The 20,318-nt window shown below is 37.9% G+C and overlaps 1 protein-coding gene across 2 annotated transcripts; it reads left to right on the top strand.

Annotated features, from left to right (window-relative positions):
* Positions 1 to 671: 671 nt before the first annotated feature.
* Positions 672 to 18,302, top strand: FBXL4 (F-box and leucine rich repeat protein 4). 2 transcript variants are annotated; one of them, XM_053458600.1, is made up of 8 exons: positions 672 to 788; positions 1,798 to 2,393; positions 3,581 to 3,926; positions 9,243 to 9,487; positions 12,300 to 12,513; positions 15,435 to 15,506; positions 16,161 to 16,473; positions 18,053 to 18,302. In XM_053458600.1, the coding sequence occupies exons 2-8, from the start codon at positions 1,882 to 1,884 to the stop codon at positions 18,214 to 18,216; spliced, it is 1,866 nt and encodes a 621-aa protein (XP_053314575.1). In that variant the 5' UTR covers positions 672 to 788; positions 1,798 to 1,881; the 3' UTR covers positions 18,217 to 18,302. The 2 variants fall into 2 exon arrangements, with proteins under 2 accessions (XP_053314575.1, XP_053314574.1); XM_053458599.1 differs by having other exon boundaries at positions 682 to 763.
* The last annotated feature ends 2,016 nt before the right edge of the window (positions 18,303 to 20,318 follow it).

Genomic DNA, 20,318 nt, shown 5'->3' with positions numbered 1-20,318 from the left:
TGATCTCAGCTTCTTTTAGGTAAAACAGTCTGATATTTTGAACCACAAGTACCAGGGGTCTAGGCATATTTCCCCCCTGAAAAAGTAAGTAAAAGTAAGAAACGCTAAATAGTTGCACATGAAGCCTGTGTAGGCAACATTACACAGCATAATAGGGTAGGCATATAAGATTGGGTTAAGTGCCATTATTAGGAAACAGCCTCTGCTAACATTCTCTCTAAGCTCTTTTTTGTTTTTAAAAAACGCATATTAAAATACTTGTCATTCAACATGTTTTTTTTTTTATTTAAGTGATGCTGCCTGGGACATTATACTGTCCTGGGGGAAAAACATACGACTGGTTTCCCTCAGTAAAAATGTAATCTCTTTACCATTTCTAGCTTCAATTTAATCGTTATATTATCTTACTCACACGTCTAAGGTTACTTCCCTATATCATTACTTCTAATTTTAGTTCGCTTCACTCATCACTATCTTAGCAACTACAGAGTTTTACGGTGGGTAAAGGGGAGGCTGGCGGCTCCAGGAGGACATACACATAGACAGCCAATTCCGCCTGCGAAAAACAGGAACCACTTCCGCTAATGCACTGTGCACGCGCAGGTTACCGAGGTCAAGCATGCGCACTTGGTGTCTTCGGGCACCCGCCTTCTTGAGCATGCGCAATGCCCTCTTTGGTGGTCGCCTGTCGGCGCATGCGTAGGGAGCCTGTGAACCGGGATTGTGAGCTGACGGGAAAGAGCCACAGGGTACACATAAAGAGGTACATGGGGCTCGCCAGTCGCGGAGTGAGTATAGTGGTGTTTAGTGTATGGACACGTTTCGCTTTGCATAGTGGTGGCTTACCTCCATTAGTTTCATCATATAACGGTTTCCCCCCCTCACAAGTTAAATGATTTACGAACATTCAGTGACATTTTCATGACTTCTTAGAGCAGAGTTAATGTAGACGTTTCACGAAAAAGTGTTCGTATTGCTTAAGCACAGGTGAGTTAACCTGTGCCTGAGAATATCCCATTTCTCCTGCTGTGGTACTTGAGGACAGGATTATGTAGCCTTAAAATGAAATGCAATAATTGGAAGGAAAAAACTTAATTGCCAAACTTTCTATTGATACCAAGTCCTCCCCCCAAGTGCCAGAATAGTAATACAGCATACCCGACTCTTCTTCCTGGTCATCGTTCTTGTCACGTGCCTTGAGACATGTAAATAAACACCTCCACAGTTCTCCAGATACACCATTCTCCAAGTAATATCTTAAAGTTGTTAATCACATTTAAAATATATAACACACACACACACACACACACAATAGATCAGCCTCCCATCAAAAGTGGTAGAGCATAATACGGTAAGGGTATTATTATTCCCTATTATTATTATTAAATATTTGCCTGTTTTCTTTTATTTATACTACGCCAACAATTTACGCAGTGCTTCTTAAGGTATGTACAGTCAGAGGGTCTGACAAAACTGGAATCAATGGACTGACAAACAGATACATAAGGTAAAGAGGGCTCTGCTTGCATGCTTACAACCTTTAAGTACAAAGGAAGCAAAATTGACAGAGACTTAAGCGATAGCAAGCAATTCTTCCTGGTGGTACTTTGTTGTCTCCATCCAGCCTTGAAGCTGTTTGTTGTTTTTGTCAGTCTCTTGCTTGGAGCTTTTTAAATAAATGGTACTTTATACCATACACTATCTGTTACTTTGTGAGTTGTTTTTATTATTATAGTTAAATAACTGTTAAAATTGTTTGAAAAACCTAGTTACCTTTCATGTGTTTGCTTTTTGCAGGGATGTGTTTACTAGGTCAGCTATCAGTTTCCACAACATACAAAGGACACCAAAGCATTCTGTTACCAAGCCTGTTAGCACTTCATGTCGTCTTGGTTTCCCATGCTAACAGTTTTGAGTATGTTTTACTATATCTGCCTCCGGCGCCGGGCCCGGCTAGCTAGTAGAGGAGAAATGATTAACAGTCGTAGAGCCATTAAGTCAAATATCCGTGCTTTGCCAATGTCCACTAAAGCAGTACAATATGCCAAAGAAGTGCTTGATTTCAGTTCCCATTATGGCAGTGAAAACAGCATGTCTTACACTATGTGGAATTTAGCAGGCACTCCTAATGTGTATCCAAGTTCTGGTGATTTCACCCAAACAGCAGTGTTTCGAACTTATGGAAAGTGGTGGGATCAATGCCCTAGTGCGCCACCTCAATTCAAGAGGACATCTCCAAGCTTCCTCAGCCAGGATTATGTAGAGCTTGCTTTTGAGGAACCAGTTTATCCTACAGCTATACACATCCTAGAAACATATCACCCTGGATCAGTAGTGAAGATTTTGGCATGTTCTGCAAATCCATACTCTCAAAGTACTCCTGCAGAAGTAAGGTAAGTAAGTCCTGACTGTTAACGCTTTCTTTTCACGGGGGTTCTTTACAGAAAAACATTTTGCAAGTCTTTGCAAGTCTTCTATAATCATGAACAAACATGGGTACAGATAGTAAATGTTTTTACTAAATGTCTGATTTGTATTATTTGTATTGAAAGACCACCAGGACAGATTGTTTCCAAAACGGATGCACTCTTTTATCATGTATCAAGGTAGATGACACCATTTATAGCAGTGATTTAGCCCTGGTCTGTCCTACACAGCATCCTGTTTACAGGCTAAATTTGAACACCTTAATGCAGTATTTTGCAGCACTCCAAAATATATGAGGCTTATACAAAAATAAATAATAATGGATTAAGGGAACTAATATCATGCATAAAATGTAAGAATATAGCAATTAAACAATTGTTATAAGCGTGACTTGAATATCATTGGTACTGTGTTTTTTTACCCTAAAGTACTATAGTGTTTAAAACAAAACATTATTTAAGTTTGTTTGAGCTAATGTCCCTTTTGCCAGTTGGTCAGATGATTCTGTGTACTGCGATTATATGAATGAATGAATTGCCAGTTGGTCGGATGATTCTGTGTACTGCGATTATATGAATGAATTGGTACGCGGTACATATTCATGGATCTTTTATCCCATATTTTCTTTCTGCCCATAATATTTATCGTCCGTTGTGACCAAAAGCAATCATTCATGCTATTAGGACCACCTTGAGGCCTTGTAAAGCCTTATCGCTGATGAGCAGCTGTTCTACTGCCTGCTGCCACCCATGTAGGATTTAATCTACTATAGAAAACATTTATGAACGGTGTATTTTTGGTAATTATGTAACATACCACAGGAGCCTAGAAATTCCTGGCTTCTGAACTGTTACTTTTAGCACCATATGTATCATTGTGTCCTAAATAAAAGCAAAGATTGGCCCTAGGATATTCACATCCATATTTTTTAACATCCTGCAGATGTTTGCAGGTAATTACTTACTGATATAACCCATAATAATTTGGATATATAGATATTATCTCCACGCTCACAGTTTGGCACACTAAAATTTTGAAGGTCTGTTAATTCAGGCCCTTTACTTCATGAACAGAAGACAGTATTTCATTTAGTTGACTATTGCAAGCAACTACCTGCGCTGATCAGATGGTACCTTTTTTATGACTTTTCTAGGTGGGAAACTATTTGGTCTGCGGAGCCCACATGTGGGAGTTCTCCTCAAGCTCGCCAGTTCAAGCCATGCATCAAGGAAATAAATTTTCCAACAAACCTTCTCCGTCTGGAGACCAACAGTTCACTTTTGGATTATTACACCGAGCTGGATGCGGTGGAGTTACATGGTGTCAAAGAGAAGCCAATGCTTTCTCTGAAAACCACCACCATGGATATGAATGATTTGGATGAAGATGAATATGATGATAAGGATAGCTGTGGTATCGACTGCCTTACAAATCAGTTCAGTAGCTCTAGTCTTAAAGAATGGACAAATAATGGCTATTTTGACAAACTGCCTTATGAGGTAAGCAAATTCAACAGATGTGGAAGGGGAAACATTCAGACATCCAGTTAGAGACAGAGGCAAGGCAGTTAGTTTCACAATCTAAGACAGAGAGAGCTCCATTGTACAGTGCTGCAGAATATGATGGCACTATATAAAACAATAAATAATAATCAGCAGATTCATAGTAAATTCATAGTGTCATCAGCATACAGGTAATATTGAAAGCTTTGGCCAATTCATATAACCAAAACCTCTCATCTATATTATGTTTATATATTTGTTGCCAACTTTATTAGGGTAAGAAGCGCAGACAGTTTTTGTTTCTTGTAAAGGATGAAGTTAGTTTACTATGTGGCAAAGTGTGAACAGAAGGGGTCCTAGAACTGAGCCTTGGGATACCCCACCTGACCAAGGATATCAAGCTCATAAAGAGTTAGGAAAAAGAGGGTGGTCCACACTGTCAAAAGCACAACAGAAAGCTACAGTAGGATTAGCATAGAGTAGTGACCCTTGGATTTAGTAGTATGAGTAACTGTAGTCTCCATAGAATGTTGAGAGCGGAATGCAGATTGAAGAAGGTCATGTAAGGAGTTGGAGTTAAGAAACTCGGTTATCTTTATAACTATCCGATGCATGCTTCACTAGTGCAGAACACCGCGTCCTCAGAACACCTGTGTTTTGCACTGGACATTTCCTTGCCTGTACACAGGGATCAAAATGTCTATGCATTGCCTTTAATCTCCTCTGTTGGCAGGAGCCAGGATCAATATTATCAGTAAATGATCTCAATGTGTATAGCTGGGAGGAGGGAGAGGAGATGTGATAGAAACATTTAAATACCTAAAGGGATTTAACCCCTTCATTCCCCTATAGACGTACCGGGACGTCCAAAAAACGCCCACAAAGAAACCCCTATGGACGTCCCGGTACGTCCAGCCCTTCGTGCAGCGTCGGGGACACATCCCTGCCGCTGCACGGGAGACCAGGCACGGGGACTCCCCCCTGGCAGCAGAAGCCGGCATCGCCGGCTTTCTGCTGCCTGATCTCTCGTAACAGCTTCCGGCATGAAAGCCAGTAAGCTGTTACAGTTGAAAGTGCCCTGCGGGGATATCCTGCCCTCCGATGAGGCACAGAGACGCTGCAATCTCTATGCAGGTCTGTGAGGACCTGCATAGAGATCACAGTGTGATCGGTGCAGGGGGATCGCGGGGAGGGGAGTGAGAAACCATCTCTCTCACTCCCCCTCCCATCCTGAAAGAGAAAAGCAGGAAAAAAAAAAGTTAATTAATTTAAAAAATAATATTAAATAAATCATTAAAATAATAATATAAATAATACAAAAAAAAATTATAATGTGAGCTGTGATGTCATTGTGACATCACTGGCATGTTCAGGAGGTCCCTAGGAGGACCTCTAACCATTTCTGTGTAAATATAATATATAAAAAAAATAAAATAAAAAAAAATATATAAAAAAGATAATAAAATTATTAAAAAACCTTACATCCCATTGCCCTAGCATAACATCTAGCCAGTATAACCCTCCTGCCCCCGTTCACAACCCCCAAACTCGTTAAGCCATAGGCATAAAAATTATACAAAATTGTACACCTTATAGTATGCTCCCTGGTGCTGGGAAAGTCTGGAAAATCTATATAAATTAGGTATTTCTGAAATCAGCACACCTGAATTAATAAACTTGGAGGGGATTTTCCATCACTTTACCTAATTTTGTGAGGATTCAGAGGGAAAATGTAAAAAAAAATTAGTTTATTTTTCTAATCTTCGCTAGTTTTTACTAAATTTCTCATTCTAAATTTTCAGCTAATCATCCAACTATGGTATCAAACGAAAGCTCTATCTCCCCTTGAAAAAACAATATGTACTAGCAAAACCGTTAACTGATATATTTAACGAATCATTGGTAACGGGAGTTGTCCCTGGGGATTGGAAAGTAGCGAATGTTGTGCCTATACACAAAAAAGGCAGTAGGGAGGAGTCGGGCAACTACAGGCCAGTCAGTCTTACATCTGTAGTGGGAAAATTAATGGAAACAATGTTAAAGGAAAGGATTGTTGAACATCTGAAGTCACATGGCTTTCAAGATCAAAAACAACATGGGTTTTCCTCAGGAAGATCTTGCCAAACAAATCTTATTGATTTTTTTGATTGGGTGACTAAAGTAATTGATCAAGGTGGTGCAGTAGACATTGCGTATCTGGATTTCAGTAAGGCCTTTGACTCTGTCCCACATAGAAGACTTATAAATAAACTGCAATCTCTGGGTTTAGATCCCAATGTTGTTGAATGGATTAAGGAGTGGCTGAGTGACAGAAAACAGAGGGTTGTAGTCAATGGCGTATATTCAGAACAAGGTCTTGTTACCAGTGGGATACCTCAGGGATCTGTACTCGGACCCATTCTCTTTAATATTTTCATTAGTGATATTGCAGATGGTGTTGATGGAAAGGTATGTTTATTTGCCGACGACACAAAAATTTGCAACAGGGTTGATGTTCCTGGAGGAAGAAGCCAAATGGCAAACGATCTAGGTAAGCTGGAAAAATGGTCAGAGCTGTGGCAATTGGCATTTAACGTGGATAAATGCAAAGTAATGCACCTGGGGCATAAAAACCCAAGGGCAGAGTATAGACTATTTGGTACTGTCCTAACCTCAACGTGTGAGGAAAGGGATTTAGGGGTAATTATTTCTGAGGATTTAAAGGTAGGTAGACAATGCAGTAGAGCAGCAGGTAATGCTAGCAGAATGCTTGGTTGTATAGCGAGAGGTATTAGCAGTAGGAAGAGGGAAGTGCTCATGCCGCTGTACAGATCACTGGTGAGACCTCACTTGGAGTATTGTGTACAGTACTGGAGACCATATCTCCAGAAGGATATAGATATGTTGGAGAAAGTGCAGAGAAGGGCTACTAAAATGGTTTATGGATTACAAAATAAACCTTACCAGGACAGGTTAAAGGATCTTAACCTATATAGCCTGGAAAAAAGACGGGACAGGGGGGATATGATAGAAACATTTAAATACTTAAAGGGAATCAACAAAGTAAAGGAAGAAAGTTTATTTAAAAGAAGAAATAAAACCGCAACAAGAGGACACAAGCATAAACTAGAGGGGCAAAGGTTTAATGGTAACATCAGAAAATATTACTTTACGGAAAGGGTAGTGGACGCATGGAATAGCCTCCCAGTGGAAGTGGTAGATGTTAATACAGTAAAGTCATTTAAGCAAGCATGGGATAGGCATAATGCCAAGCTAGATATAGGATAAGGGCAAGTACTAAAGGAGAGTACTCAGAGGTTGGGCAGACTGGATGGGCCTTCTGGCTCTTATCTGCCGTCACTTTCTATGTTTCTATGTTTCTATGTTTAGTTTATATGGGTACACTATTCACAGGAAAAGAGAATCATCGCTAAACCGACATACCCCAAAAATGGCAAAATTGCTCTGGGCTTTGAGGTACCAAAAACCCCATGGGATTGAAGGGGTTAACAAAGTAGAAGATGGACGTTTATTTTGGAGGACAAACATTAGAACAAGGGGTATTTAGTCTAAAACTGGAGGTTCAGTGGTTTAGATGTAACCTTAGATGGTAAAGAAATGAAACAGCCTCCTATTAGAATTGGTAGCAGCTTATACAGTGACTTAATTTAAATATATATGGGATAGTTATAAAGCTATCCTGAATCTAAGAAAAGACCAAGAATTTGGTCAGAGCCAGTAGGTAATAAACAATGGACCAAATGGCACACACACACACACACACACACACACACACACACACACTACATTTTACTGGTTAAAAGTTTAAAACAATTTAATACATGTTCTATTGTTCTATTGGTCATGCAAGGGTGAAATAAGATTATCAAGTTTTTCTTGACCCTCCCCCCTTGTGGAGAAGGTAGGCCTTTTTGTTTATAGGTTATATTATCATTGCTGGCCTAAAAAACAAAAAGCAGTTATGATTTAATGCTTCAATCAAACACATCCCAAAAAAGTTAGATTTACAAAAATCACAATGGATCCCTTCAGAAAGGTAGCAAGGGGCTATCAAGAGTTTTAGCGATCTTGTGTGGTACCTGCTTTTTGCCCACTTTCATGTCCACCGTATCTCTGTAGTCTTATGTATGGACTGATCTTATATTGTGCATTTGAGCTTAGTTTATAAATGTTCTTTTGAGAATAAGAGACAACTTTTGGCTTTACGTTTCTTTGTGTTGGGGAGCAGTATTGCACCCTATTTTCTATGTACGTACCGGCAATCCATAATCTCACTTCACTTGTCAGCATGTGGCTCAGTTACACTGCTATTAAAAATACATGCAAACCTATTTATAGTTTTCAAGTAACAAGAACTTGCCCTGAGCTCCCCTAAGATAGGAAATCGCACAATGATTCTGTTTATTTTGTGTTCGTTGGGAAAGAAAATATTGTGTGTTACATGCCACCATAAAAAAAAGCATCTGGTCCTTTTAAAGCATGGTTGTAATTGGCATATTTAGCCTGGCAGTCTGCACTGGAACGCAGCCATGAAGCACTTAAGCGCTGGAATGTAAGCAAGATGTGCACAGCTATTTGCTGCAAATACAGGACCACAGTCATTAGGCCCTCAATTTTAAACAGATCTTTTTTTAAAAAAAGCTACAAAATAATTATATATTCATTTAAACTACTACAGTTTACAAATGTATGTCCAATAAATTACACTGGAACCAGTCATTAACGTGTACTACCGTTCAAAAGTTTAGAGTCACTTATAGATGCCTTTTGTTTTTGAAAGAAAAGCAAATTCTCTCCATTATCAAATGGATCGAAAATACAGCTGGAAATGGCTAATCTTTCATGGAATATCTTCATAGGCGTACAGAGGCCCTTTATCAGCAGCCATCACCCCTGTGTTCCAATGGCACGTTGTTAGAAAATTCAAGGTTTAGTTTAAAAGACCAACTGTTCATTATAAAAACCCCTTTGCCATTAAGTTACAGCTACAAATTTGCTTGTTTTCCATGAAAACTGTTAAGTGACCCCAAACTTTTGACTGGTAGTGTATAATACGATTGAACTAAGTAAGGTAATAGTGTGGTCGGTGGTATTAGTTGTGTGATAAAACTATACTAATACACAAAAAATAAACAATACAAATATTAGGTCTCCAAACTAAGTATGGCATAACCACTTGTTACCAGTGTAAGCTTCAATCTATTCATTTCTGTGTAAGGTAATATGTTTTGTTTTTTTGTGGTAAAAATGTGTGATGTGCTGGTCAAGCAACTATAAAAAATGTAATTGTCAGAATTTTCGTTTGTAATCCAGCTAATTCAGTTAATCATAAGTCACCTGGCGCTTCCAGACCTGTGTCGGCTCGCTCAGACATGCAAGCTGTTGTATCAGCACTGCTGTGATCCTCTGCAGTACATTCACCTCAGTTTACAGCCTTATTGGGCCACTCTGAACGACACATCCCTGGAGTATCTTCTACCAAGATGTACTCTTGTCCAGTGGTTGAATTTATCGTGGACCGGTAATCGAGGGTTTATCTCTACCTCAGGATTCAGCAGGTAAATTTGATTTAAATTAATATTTAGTAGACTGATGATTCATTTATTAGTCGATAATATGTATTTATATCACTAGTACATGTGTTTTTTCATATAATATTCCACCAACCTATCCAAATAATAAAGTTAAGCATTTAAAGTGTGTGCAGTGGCAAGGTGAACTTAATTTCCTGGTGAGGACATTTGAAAAACAGATTCATTGCCAAGTTAAGTAGTATAAAGAGCGAACAGAAGGGGTCCTAGAACTGGGCCTTGGGGTGCCCCAACTTAGAGGGAGAGGTGAGGGGAGGTGAAGTGTTACTTGAGACTGAAACATTGAAGGTATGATCAGAGAGGTAGGAAGTGAGCCAGGAGAGAGCAGTGTCACGGAGGCCAAGGTCATGAAGAGAGTGGTCCACAGTATCAAAAGCAGCAGAAAGGTCAAGTAGGATTAGCATAGAGTAGCGGCCCTTGGATTTAGCAGTGAGTAGGTGACTAGTAACTAAGTAAGGAAGTGGTTGAAGTCAAGAAGCGTAGCTATTTCTTGATCATTCTCCCGTCAATAGTCTGCTGATGGGCGCTCAGTGCAGTTGGCGGCTCCTGCTGAATGCTAAACTGTGTTTGTCTGGGATGTGTACTGTGTGTCTGAATGTCATTTAGTTGAGAGTGGTACGTGTTTCAATCTTCCTTGTTGAGTAGCCATAAAACGACGAGTGTGGCTACCACCAGAAAAAAAATCTTTTGAGAACCACCAGATGAACTAAAATAGTGTGGTTTTATTTGTAATAATGATGTAGGGAATATCACTTACCAGTGTTTATTAGTGTTGCTATGTCTTCAAATTATTTTTTTGAAGCTCCAAGCTGTAGATGCCAATTGAATCACATTGCATCATGTAAATACTTCTCTTGTAGTTTACTACCCTTAAACTCTCATTTTATGTGGATAGTGCTCGTAAGTGCTGATTAACAAACACTTCAAATTTGTTTCCATGCGAAAATGCCATTTAGCAATCCGGTGAAGCCCCTTAGGCTGCCTTAACAACGTTCAGCAGTGTGAATACTATTGCTGGGTAAATGAGTTTGTGTGGTTTCTTAATCTGCACACGTAAGTATGAGACTACTATATCATTCCAAGCTTGTAACCTTGGCAAAGATCTTGTACTCAGCCAGGGGCAATGACATAATAATTAAAAATCGTATCAGTCTTTAAAGACAATTCTAATGAGGATTAGCATTTTATAGAAGCTCTAGAATATTTTGTAAAATTGTAACGACTTTGCTGTTTTCAAACCCTGGTATCCTCTAGCAAGGTAGTTTTACATGTATTTTTTTTAACATAAAATACAGGTATTTTAATATGGGGAAACAGGAGACCGCTCTAGGCATGTAAATATCCTGAGGCAAGACTGAGGGTAATTTAACTTATTGATGATGTTATTTGTTGGTGGGTTATATCTCAGCACTGGCACAAATATATATAATATATATATAATATATATAATATATATATATATATATATATATATATATATATATATATATATATATATATATATACCCAACTGAAATTCCAGCTGAGCAGACACTTTCAACACAGCTAATGAATAAAGTAACCCTTTTTGAAATATGGTTTATTCTGTATAATATGTGTCAACAGCAGTAAAACCTAAGCCAGAAATAAAGTATTCCTGTAGAGCCAGATTTTTTTTTAATGAAAAGATAGATAGATGCCTAGTATAAGGCAAATCGTACAACTGATCACCGATAGCGAGGTGCAACTACAAAATGCAAAAGCCTGCAAATAATGTATAGTAAAAGTAAAATACATATAGAAATTGTTTGATATTGCCTCAATCCTTATGCGATAAAGGATAGTTGCCACACTTCTAGAGTTCCAGACGATTTTTTCAATGTATTTGATAGAGATTAGGAGGTCTGGAAAAAAAACTGGGGTTTTTTTATCTGCAAAAAATTGAAACAAAATAGAGTGTGGAATATCTTCTTTTAAAATGAGAAATAATGTGTTTGTGACATGGCATTCAAACTATATTACATGGAGACCTTTATGAAACATGCAATGTGTCCACATCCGACTGGCACAAATAATGGCAGTTACTTCACCTTTTCATTTGTAATTGGTGCTAAAGTGCCAATCTGATTGGGCGATTGTGATCCCTCTCCCTGTCCAATCCATTTAGGAGGATTAGAGGAGATCTTTTGCTTTTTGAGTTGATGGTTTCCTCATTTTGTTTGTTGCATTTGAGCGAAAGGGTGAGTTACCTCTTTCTCATGTATAGTTGAAATGTTTTTGACATATACGGACCTTGCTGTTCCATTTGCAACAAAAAGTAAAGTTTTAAAAAGCAAATTTAGTTTATTATTTACTGAATAGGCTGTAACACACTAATACCACAATGAAGCAGCCATCTTTCTGTGTCGCAAATTACATGAAGCCATGTTTGTGATGACAGTGTTTGTGAAATGATGTATCACCATGGATCTAATTCTCTGTACTTCATACTGCAGTTGTCGTACTGGATATTAGAATAACACATCCCAGCGGATGGGTGTCACAACCCTAAATTAATTTTTTTTACTGTAATTTTGCTGTGGCTAACCATTATGTAAAGTTATGCTTATGTAAATGACTCCATAGAGTAACATTTAGGCTGATAAGTAAGCTGCACATCTCAGTGCTTCAGTAGACTGTATATGATTTAGTGTTAAAGTGAATCATATGTAAAAATGCTCATGTTTGCCGAGTGTATGAGTGACTGTAGCACCAGATTATCCAACCAACGTGCATCCATTTTTCCTCCTGTGATTTTCAGGCTTTTAAGAGTGTGTGGTTCAGAACTTGTGCGTCTGGAGTTGGCCTGTGGCCATTTCTTAAATGAAGCATGCCTGGAAGTCATTGCTGAGATGTGTCCAAACCTTCAGGAACTAAATCTCTCTTCTTGTGATAAACTGCCATCTCATGCGTTCAGCCATATTTCTAAACTCTCTGGATTAAAACGTCTCCTTCTCTATCGCACAAAAATAGAGGTAAGGGTAACTTTGATTTGGATTTTCAAATACAAATCAAGATGTGTCAATTTTTTTTTTCATGAGCAAAAGCTAGCTTCACGCATTTTATGTGTGTATATATAAACGTTTTAGGCAGGTGTGGTATTCCTCCTACACAGCTGTTTCTCTTTATGATTCTGTTTCAACGTACATATTAAATTGATGATCCTTAGCACCTGTTTGGTATAATTGTTTAATCATACTCCAAACTAAATGCCTATAAAATTCTTGACTTTGTTCAAGTGGACCCAGAAGAATTGATGCTGTTTTGAAGGCAAAGGGTGGTGACACCAAATATTGATTTGGTTTACATTCTTCTTTTTATGTTTACTTTCTTTTGCATTTTGTTAAATTATAAAAATAAACTACTCGCGTGTCTACTTTTGAAAGCACATCACGTCACATTTAAATATACACACTGAATACTATTAAAAAGCACATATCTGAGGCAGAAGTACTGGGGATTCTGTCACACTGTATTGCTTAGCCCTTCACTTCTTCAATGTACCCCAAATTTGGTGAGTTTTATTTAATCCTAACATGGCTGTATTGCTTATGATGGAGCTGCACTGCATTTAAACCCACTGAGACTCTCTTGCAGTTTAAAGCCCTCTCTGGACACCATTAATGGAGTACCTGTGTTCTAGGTGAGGTGCTGAATCGGTGTACACCAAACAAATATTATTTTAAAGCACCTTTCGGAATGGCCATATAGTGTGACGGAATCCCCAATATTTATGCCTTAGTTTTTCACTCTTGCGCATTCTTACTCATGTTGTCTCACTCTCTCTCATCATCTCAACTCTTATCTCAACTCTCATATTCACACCTGGTTCTTGTCTTACCTCTTATTGTTCTTCTGTCTCACCTCTTCTTGTTCTTCTGTCTCCTGTCTTCTTTCTTGGTCAACTTCTCCTTATTAACCACTCTGTTAACCTGGCCTCTTATACTGCTTCGCCAACAGAGTGGAGCCTTGGCACACACCACAGGGACAACCTCACCCCCAATTGGAGGAAGGGGGAGAGAGATTGTCCCGGTGCTGTGCACCTTGGTTCCACCCTTTTTTGCGGAAGTATTCCAAAAGGCCAGAACAATGCAGACAGATTAGCGGAGAAAGGTGCGGAACCATTTCTCTTTCTCCGTGGCTCCGTCTTCATTATTCTGGCCTCTTGGAGTACTTCCGCAAAAGAGCGGAGCCACACCCCACACCACGAGAGCAGCGTCTCCCCCCATTCCTTCAATCAGGGGAGAGCGTGTGTTTGTGGAGCATCTGCCCTGTTGTGGCACCGTTCTAGGAGGCCTGAATGACACAGCAGACAGCGAGGAGGAGTGGACCAAGAAAGAAGTGAAGAACAGGGAGAGAGGCAGAAAAGGGGAAGGGTAAGCGGGGTGGGGGCAGAGAAAATAGGGAGACAGTACAGAGAGCATGAGCTCTCTGAGAATGAACGAGCGTGTGAGAGAGTGAGGGTGAGTGACAACAAATTTAGTTTCTGAATAGAAATAGCCCTTTGAATTTGTCCGAACTGGAAGGGCACAAAATGAAATTGTCTGAAACCAAAAATGTAGCTTAAAATCTGTCATTTTTGGGCCATGTGCATATATATATATATATATATATATATATATATATATATATATATATATAGATAGATAGATATAATATGTGATAAATGCATTTTGAAATAAATCAATCTGTTTTCTGCTTTGCAATATGGATGCACCAAAAGGGTTATTGTCTGCATTAAATGCCAACATTAGCTCAGGGATTATGAATCATTGTTAGTGAAATATTTTTTGTTCATTTAGAGCATACACTGGGGGTTTTCAGATAAACAGGTGCAACCCAGACCTTGAGATGAAAAAAGAATTGTGCATTAAATAAAGTAGTTCCTTCAGTAAGCTTAAAAAAAATTGTAATCGGTGTCGAGGCCTGGTTTTTATGTGTTATTGGTAGCCTATTGTCTTTAGCGGGTCAAGAGCTTGTATCAACATTTCTGTCTTGAAACACACAATGCCTCCTCAGTCAAAAGCAAGTCAAATAGAAATCCATTCTGTTATGTAATGACTTTAATGAAACAAGGAACCTGGATTTTAGATTGATCTTGTCTCTTTTGCCCGGTATTATGTTCCTTATCTTGTAAATACTAAGTAATGAAGCATTATAGCAAACACCATAGTACTTGTTCATGTATCTTAACTGTTCTTAGGGGTATTGTATTTTATTCTGCATCTCACCTTCAGCATGAGTTTTGCATGATATAAAAAGAGCCTAGACATTGTATATTAACTTAAAGAAACTTAAAGATTACAAATGTATGCCATAGATTACAATTTTGACAGCATTAGCTAATGGAGTTGGTGCAGTTAATACAATATTCCTGTCAGTTTGTGGCTACCATTAGACACTCATTGGTCTCCTTGTCAGCTCATAGAATCCTTTGACGTGAAGGTCAGAGGCTCAGGGCTCATTCTCTTTATCTGTATTGGCATTTCTATCAGTCTTTTCGATGAAGATGTGAAAGAGCCCATCGGCTAGTCTTCTGGGATGGCATGGGGTCTCTTTGCTTTTGACCTAACCTTCCAATTTCTTTGAACTTAACCGTCCTCTCAAAAATATATCCCTTGGGAAAACTCATGCCAAAGTTTAAGGAGGATGTCTCTCTGGGGAAGAAGAAATCACATCCACAATGACATACATTTAGGGATGTAATGATTTTTCAGACTGTACACCAATCAATGACTGGGACCATCTGGGGACTCATTAAATAGCATTTGTAATGCCTGTTACTGAAGCCTTAAGCTGTGCTGTAAGCAAGGCAGGTGATGTCCTAATTGACCCATTCTTCCTTTTTTTCTTTTCCCTTTCCTATTTCTCGGGTTGATGTTTTTCCTGGACGCAGCAAACAGCACTGCTTAGCATACTTAACTTCTGCCCAGAAATACAACACCTCAACCTAGGGAGCTGTGTTTTGGTGAGTATACCATATAATGTACTCTTCAGGTCACCTTTACTTATTTACGAGAACTTTTTTGCGTGCATTTACTGTTTAAATGACAGTTCTAAGATATGAAAATAATAGTTTGAAGGGGTTCTGTCCGAAATCACCTTGATCATTCTAAACTATACTTGCAGATGTTTAACATCATTTAACCTGACCAAGCTACAGTACATTGAGCTGTAATTATTGCTTGAGGACTATTTTCCCTTAAGATGACAACTTATCGTAGCTCAGCTGCATTAAACTGGATCTACCTGGTTTACTATAGAAGTAACCAGATGAAGAATTTTGTAGCTCTCAGTATTCTACTTTGAAGAGGAGTGGAACGGCTATTTTAGTCAATTCAGAAAACGTGTTAAGTGTGGAATTTGTAGTACACGTCTTTATTTAAAGTAAAAAGAACTCTTGATTAAATTGTAGATTAAATTGTTTAAAACATATTGATAATGAACACATACAGCATAAAATAGCAGATTAAAACGTTGCCCCAAAAACAGCTTTACACGAAGTTGCCCAAGAACACGTGTTAATTGATAGTTGTTAATTATCCTGTGTTGCATGGATATGTTATAATTATACTGTTGCATGATTAGCCATTATTTCATGTTCCCAATCCTTTGTCAACAGATTGAAGATTATGACCTAGTAGCTTCTGTTTTAGGAGCCAAGTGCAAAAAACTACGATCTCTGGACTTGTGGCGGTGTAGAAACATTAGTGAAAGGGGGATAGGAGAATTGGTTTCTGGCTGCCATCTTCTTGAAGAACTTGATCTCGGATGGTGTCCTACACTACAGAGTAGTACTGGATGCTTTGTAAATCTTGCTAGGAAACTTCCAGGCCTGCGAAAGCTTTTCCTTACTGCTAACAGGTCTGTCTGCGACACAGACATCGAAGAATTAGCTGCTTATTGCCAGCAACTTCAACATCTTGATATTTTAGGTAAGATCAGTTCATTTTCATCATATCACACTGTACTTATACGTGTCTTAATGTGAACGATCAGCATACAAGGGGAAGTAGCTTGGTATTTACTGAACCGAGTATAGGCTTTTAAAGTTTGTGTACTGTATGTACATCCCTCTGTATGTGTACATCCCTCTTGTGCTGTGCTCGCTCAGCTGTATAACGCAAACAGCCATGGCACTGGTTTTTTTTTAAATAAATTAGATACTCATATAATAGGGTGCATCTTAACTTGTTAGAATTTAATATATAGAAAATACAACTAATATTCCAACCTGTGTATGTGTTTTTACCAGAGGGTATTGCTAAAACGCCTGGTCATGAACCACAATGCAGGCCTCACTACCAACAATTATCAGTTATCACATACTGGTTATATTTATCTATGCTCTGACTGTATGTCAGACTGAATGTCATGGATTACCAATGGTTTTTGTGGTGCTCACACAATTCTGCCCAACATTCATAAAGTACCTTTTCAGGTTATACCGAAAATGTACATGACAATCTTTGGCCAAAAGTTTCAACACATAAAAATACAGAAGTGTTTAAGAACCATTTTGTGTTTTGTCAATTTATTTAACAGACTGACACATTTGGCAGTTTGTTTTTGGAGTTACTTGTTTTGAGTTTTTTTGTTTTGATATAAAATGATACATATATGTATATGTATTTTTTTCTCTATATTAATTGGTGGTTAGTTGTCAGATGTGGAGCTCGCTGTGAAGATATGATAACCAAAAGCTACAGAATAGGAAGCACACTTCTACAGGGTGTAGTAAATATTCCACCATATTCTATATCTTGAAATCAGCTTTATTATGCTTCTGATGGCATAAAATACAGGAGGGTATAACTATGGAGGGGTGGTTTGATTGAACTAGCACCATAACTTTCTCCATCCTCTCATGTGGACAATCTGGCATAGTCAAAGGTCGAGACAGGAAGAGTAATTATATTTGAGGTCAGAGGCAGTAGGTCAGAACATGTTGAGGTCAGATGTGGTCAAAGGTTCAAACTGGCTTAAATAACAGATAATCAATATTGAACAAGTTAAATTGCTCCCTAGAGAATAATAGTCATTCAGTGAATCAGTGGACTGGTTATTTACCGTTGAGGCAAGCTTGGTAAGAGATGTACATCTGTGTGCATCTGTATCAGGTGCATAAGCATACGAATAGATGAGTAACTAATGTACATGGCATGTTTTTAAGACCAGTAATAGGTTGTGCCAGCAGCTGCCTGAGTGAGGTTAATGGGTGTTAACAGTCTATTTCCAGGTAAGACCAGGCCTAAGTTTCTTCAACCTTTGAAATTATATTTTCACATATGAAGCATTAGATACGTGGTTTACTTTTATGCCGGTAGTCATTTTTGTGGTTAACAGATGCATAGTTTGCAATTTTTACATTATTCGTTTTACATAGGCATGATGAGGTAAAAATAAAGTATTTTGATGTACTGTAAATGGATAAACCTTATTCAATAAAATTGGCTCTTGTGAGAAATACATGAACAATTAAATGTACTGGTCATTTTTTTCCTCTCTCTCCAGGAACAAGAATGGTGAGCCCCGCAGCCTTACGGAAGTTACTAGAGTCTTGTAAAGGGCTTTCTTTGCTAGACGTTTCCTTCTGTTCACAAATCGACAGCCGAGTCGTCCAAGAACTTTCTTCAAGATTCCCACATGTATGCATCAAAAAGAGTTTCACTCAGTGAATTAAATTGCTGTAGTGGACTCTTTTTCTACAGGAAAGCTTGGGATCTTTTTCTCCTTTTATGATAGATACAATGTTCTTCCACTTCCCTGTGCTCACTAAATAAATCTGCTCCTCTGAATCTTTTATTCTATATAAAAATGTACTGAAAGCTGTTTGCAGCTGAGAACACAATTCCCTTTAACTGAGTGTAATGTTTAAAAAAAATGGCGGAGGGTAGAGTCCATTTGGAGCTGGTTGTGGCAGGCACACAAGAATAGCATTTTATTTTATTACATAGCTTTTTTTTAAGAGTTATATTGTCATTTATCAGTTATTTGTCATTGAGGAAGCCCTGTTAATTATTTCAGTTTAAAACTATTTTGAACACTACTAAGTGTTTATGTTTTTATTCAGATTTGGAAAGGTTATGGGTGTTATATGCAATAGCTTAGAAAGACCATAAAGCAGTCTTGTACAGAAAGCTTTAATATTGTACATATAATTAGGAACAACTTGGAAAATTTCTCTGTGTAAATGACTTGTGGCTTGAGGGTTTGGCTGCTGTAACTATCTGAATATGCTCTGTGAGTATTATCAAAATGAAACTCTTTGATTGTGATTTTGTTTGGCTGTGAATACACTGGATCTATAAGAAAGAAGCATAATAATCTCTTAAAAATATTTGTTTAATCCCTAAAAATGTATTTTCTGTTTTAGCATAGCACAGATTCTTGGTATAGATCAGCTCATAACTTTAATTACTCTAAGGTGTTAGTTGCAAGTTTGATTCTTTCCATAGTGGAACTTTAGACATACCGGTAGTTACATAGGCTATATGTGCAGCTTTTGTAGAAGTGATTTTCCTTCAAATGTAAAAAAAATTGCATTTTATTTAACTTAGTTTTTGGAATAACGTTATTTAAAGACAAATATACCATGCATCTAATAACATTTAAAGAGTAGGGAATATCTAACAACGTTGGACCAGAATTACTCTTTATAGTAAGCACTCATGTGATGTTATAAATAAAATGCTTTCTAATGTAAAGTTAAGACACTGTCTCATCAAAGTCTGCATAACAGTATCTGAGGACCGCAAGCATTTTGTGTATCCTACCCTGAAAAAAGTTATTTAACCTCTTAATGACAAATGGGTTTTTGGACCGCCTATTGTCCTTAAGGGGTTAAGGTTTACTGTTTGCATTAGTAGAGTTGTGCATCCCTGTCAAAGGAATGGGCAAATAACGAAACATAGAAACACAGACCGTGATTACTGACATTAACCAAATGGTCCATCTAGTCTGCCCTTTTAGAAAGAAGATTTATGTGTTCCTTAGGATAGCTTTAATGTACATCCCAAGCTTTCTCGAATTCCTTTATGTTGACCACCTTCCATTGGGAGGTAATTCTACTTATTGCCCTTTCTATAAAAAAATTACTGTTACCTCTCAGCCTTTAGCCTTGTAATGTAAAATCACAGTTTACTTTCCAGCACACCTCAGTGCTTGCTGTTATGTCAGGTGGATGTGGCAGATAAGAACTAATTGTTTTATATTTAATAGCATTAGTTTCATTAGAGTGTGAAAAAAGTAACTTTAGATTGCTGTGATATGAAGAATTTGGATGCTTGAACCATTTAATCTGTATTTTTATACGTTTTGTTAATGTAAGATATTATTTTCCTTGAACAAGTGTAGGAAATTTTACAAATAAGCCATTAATGGCACGTACATCCTTCCTGCTGGCTTCATTACTTAAAAAACCTTGATATTTCACTTTATATTACGTTTACAGCTTTCTACTCTGTGGAAAATATGATTTGAAAAATGAATATTTTACTTTGATCTATACCTGTAGATAATATTTTATATTTTTTCTTGAAGCCTTTACATGTTTTTATTTTAGGGCGAAACATAAGTGTGACTTTGATGTATACCTTAATTAAAATTGTTAACCTGAATATTAATCTGAAAAAAACTAAACTAAAGACTAAGTAGGTCTCACCTGGACAGTCCCAGAATAAAAAGAGAAATCTTAAATAACAGATGTCCTAGGAAATGCTGTAGTGGTTGCCATGTCCATCTGAATTTTGCATAGTGGGGTGGGCCAACTTTTGGACAG

The sequence above is a fragment of the Spea bombifrons genome, chromosome 3, assembly GCF_027358695.1.
Source record: "Spea bombifrons isolate aSpeBom1 chromosome 3, aSpeBom1.2.pri, whole genome shotgun sequence".
Taxonomy (NCBI): Eukaryota; Metazoa; Chordata; class Amphibia; order Anura; family Pelobatidae; genus Spea; species Spea bombifrons.
The sequence above is the reverse complement of the archived record's forward strand: the minus strand, read 5'-3'. Positions and strand labels throughout refer to the sequence as shown.

What these genes read in the sequence shown, in the direction of transcription:
- FBXL4 (XM_053458600.1), top strand. Translation starts at nt 1,882, where the DNA reads ATGTCGTCTTGGTTTCCCATGCTAACAGTTTTGAGTATGTTTTACTAT. An exon ending in TCTACCTCAGGATTCAGCAG is followed by an intron (nt 9,488 to 12,299) that starts GTAAATTTGATT and finishes TGTGATTTTCAG; the next exon opens with GCTTTTAAGAGTGTGTGGTT. An exon ending in TCTATCGCACAAAAATAGAG is followed by an intron (nt 12,514 to 15,434) that starts GTAAGGGTAACT and finishes TCCTGGACGCAG; the next exon opens with CAAACAGCACTGCTTAGCAT.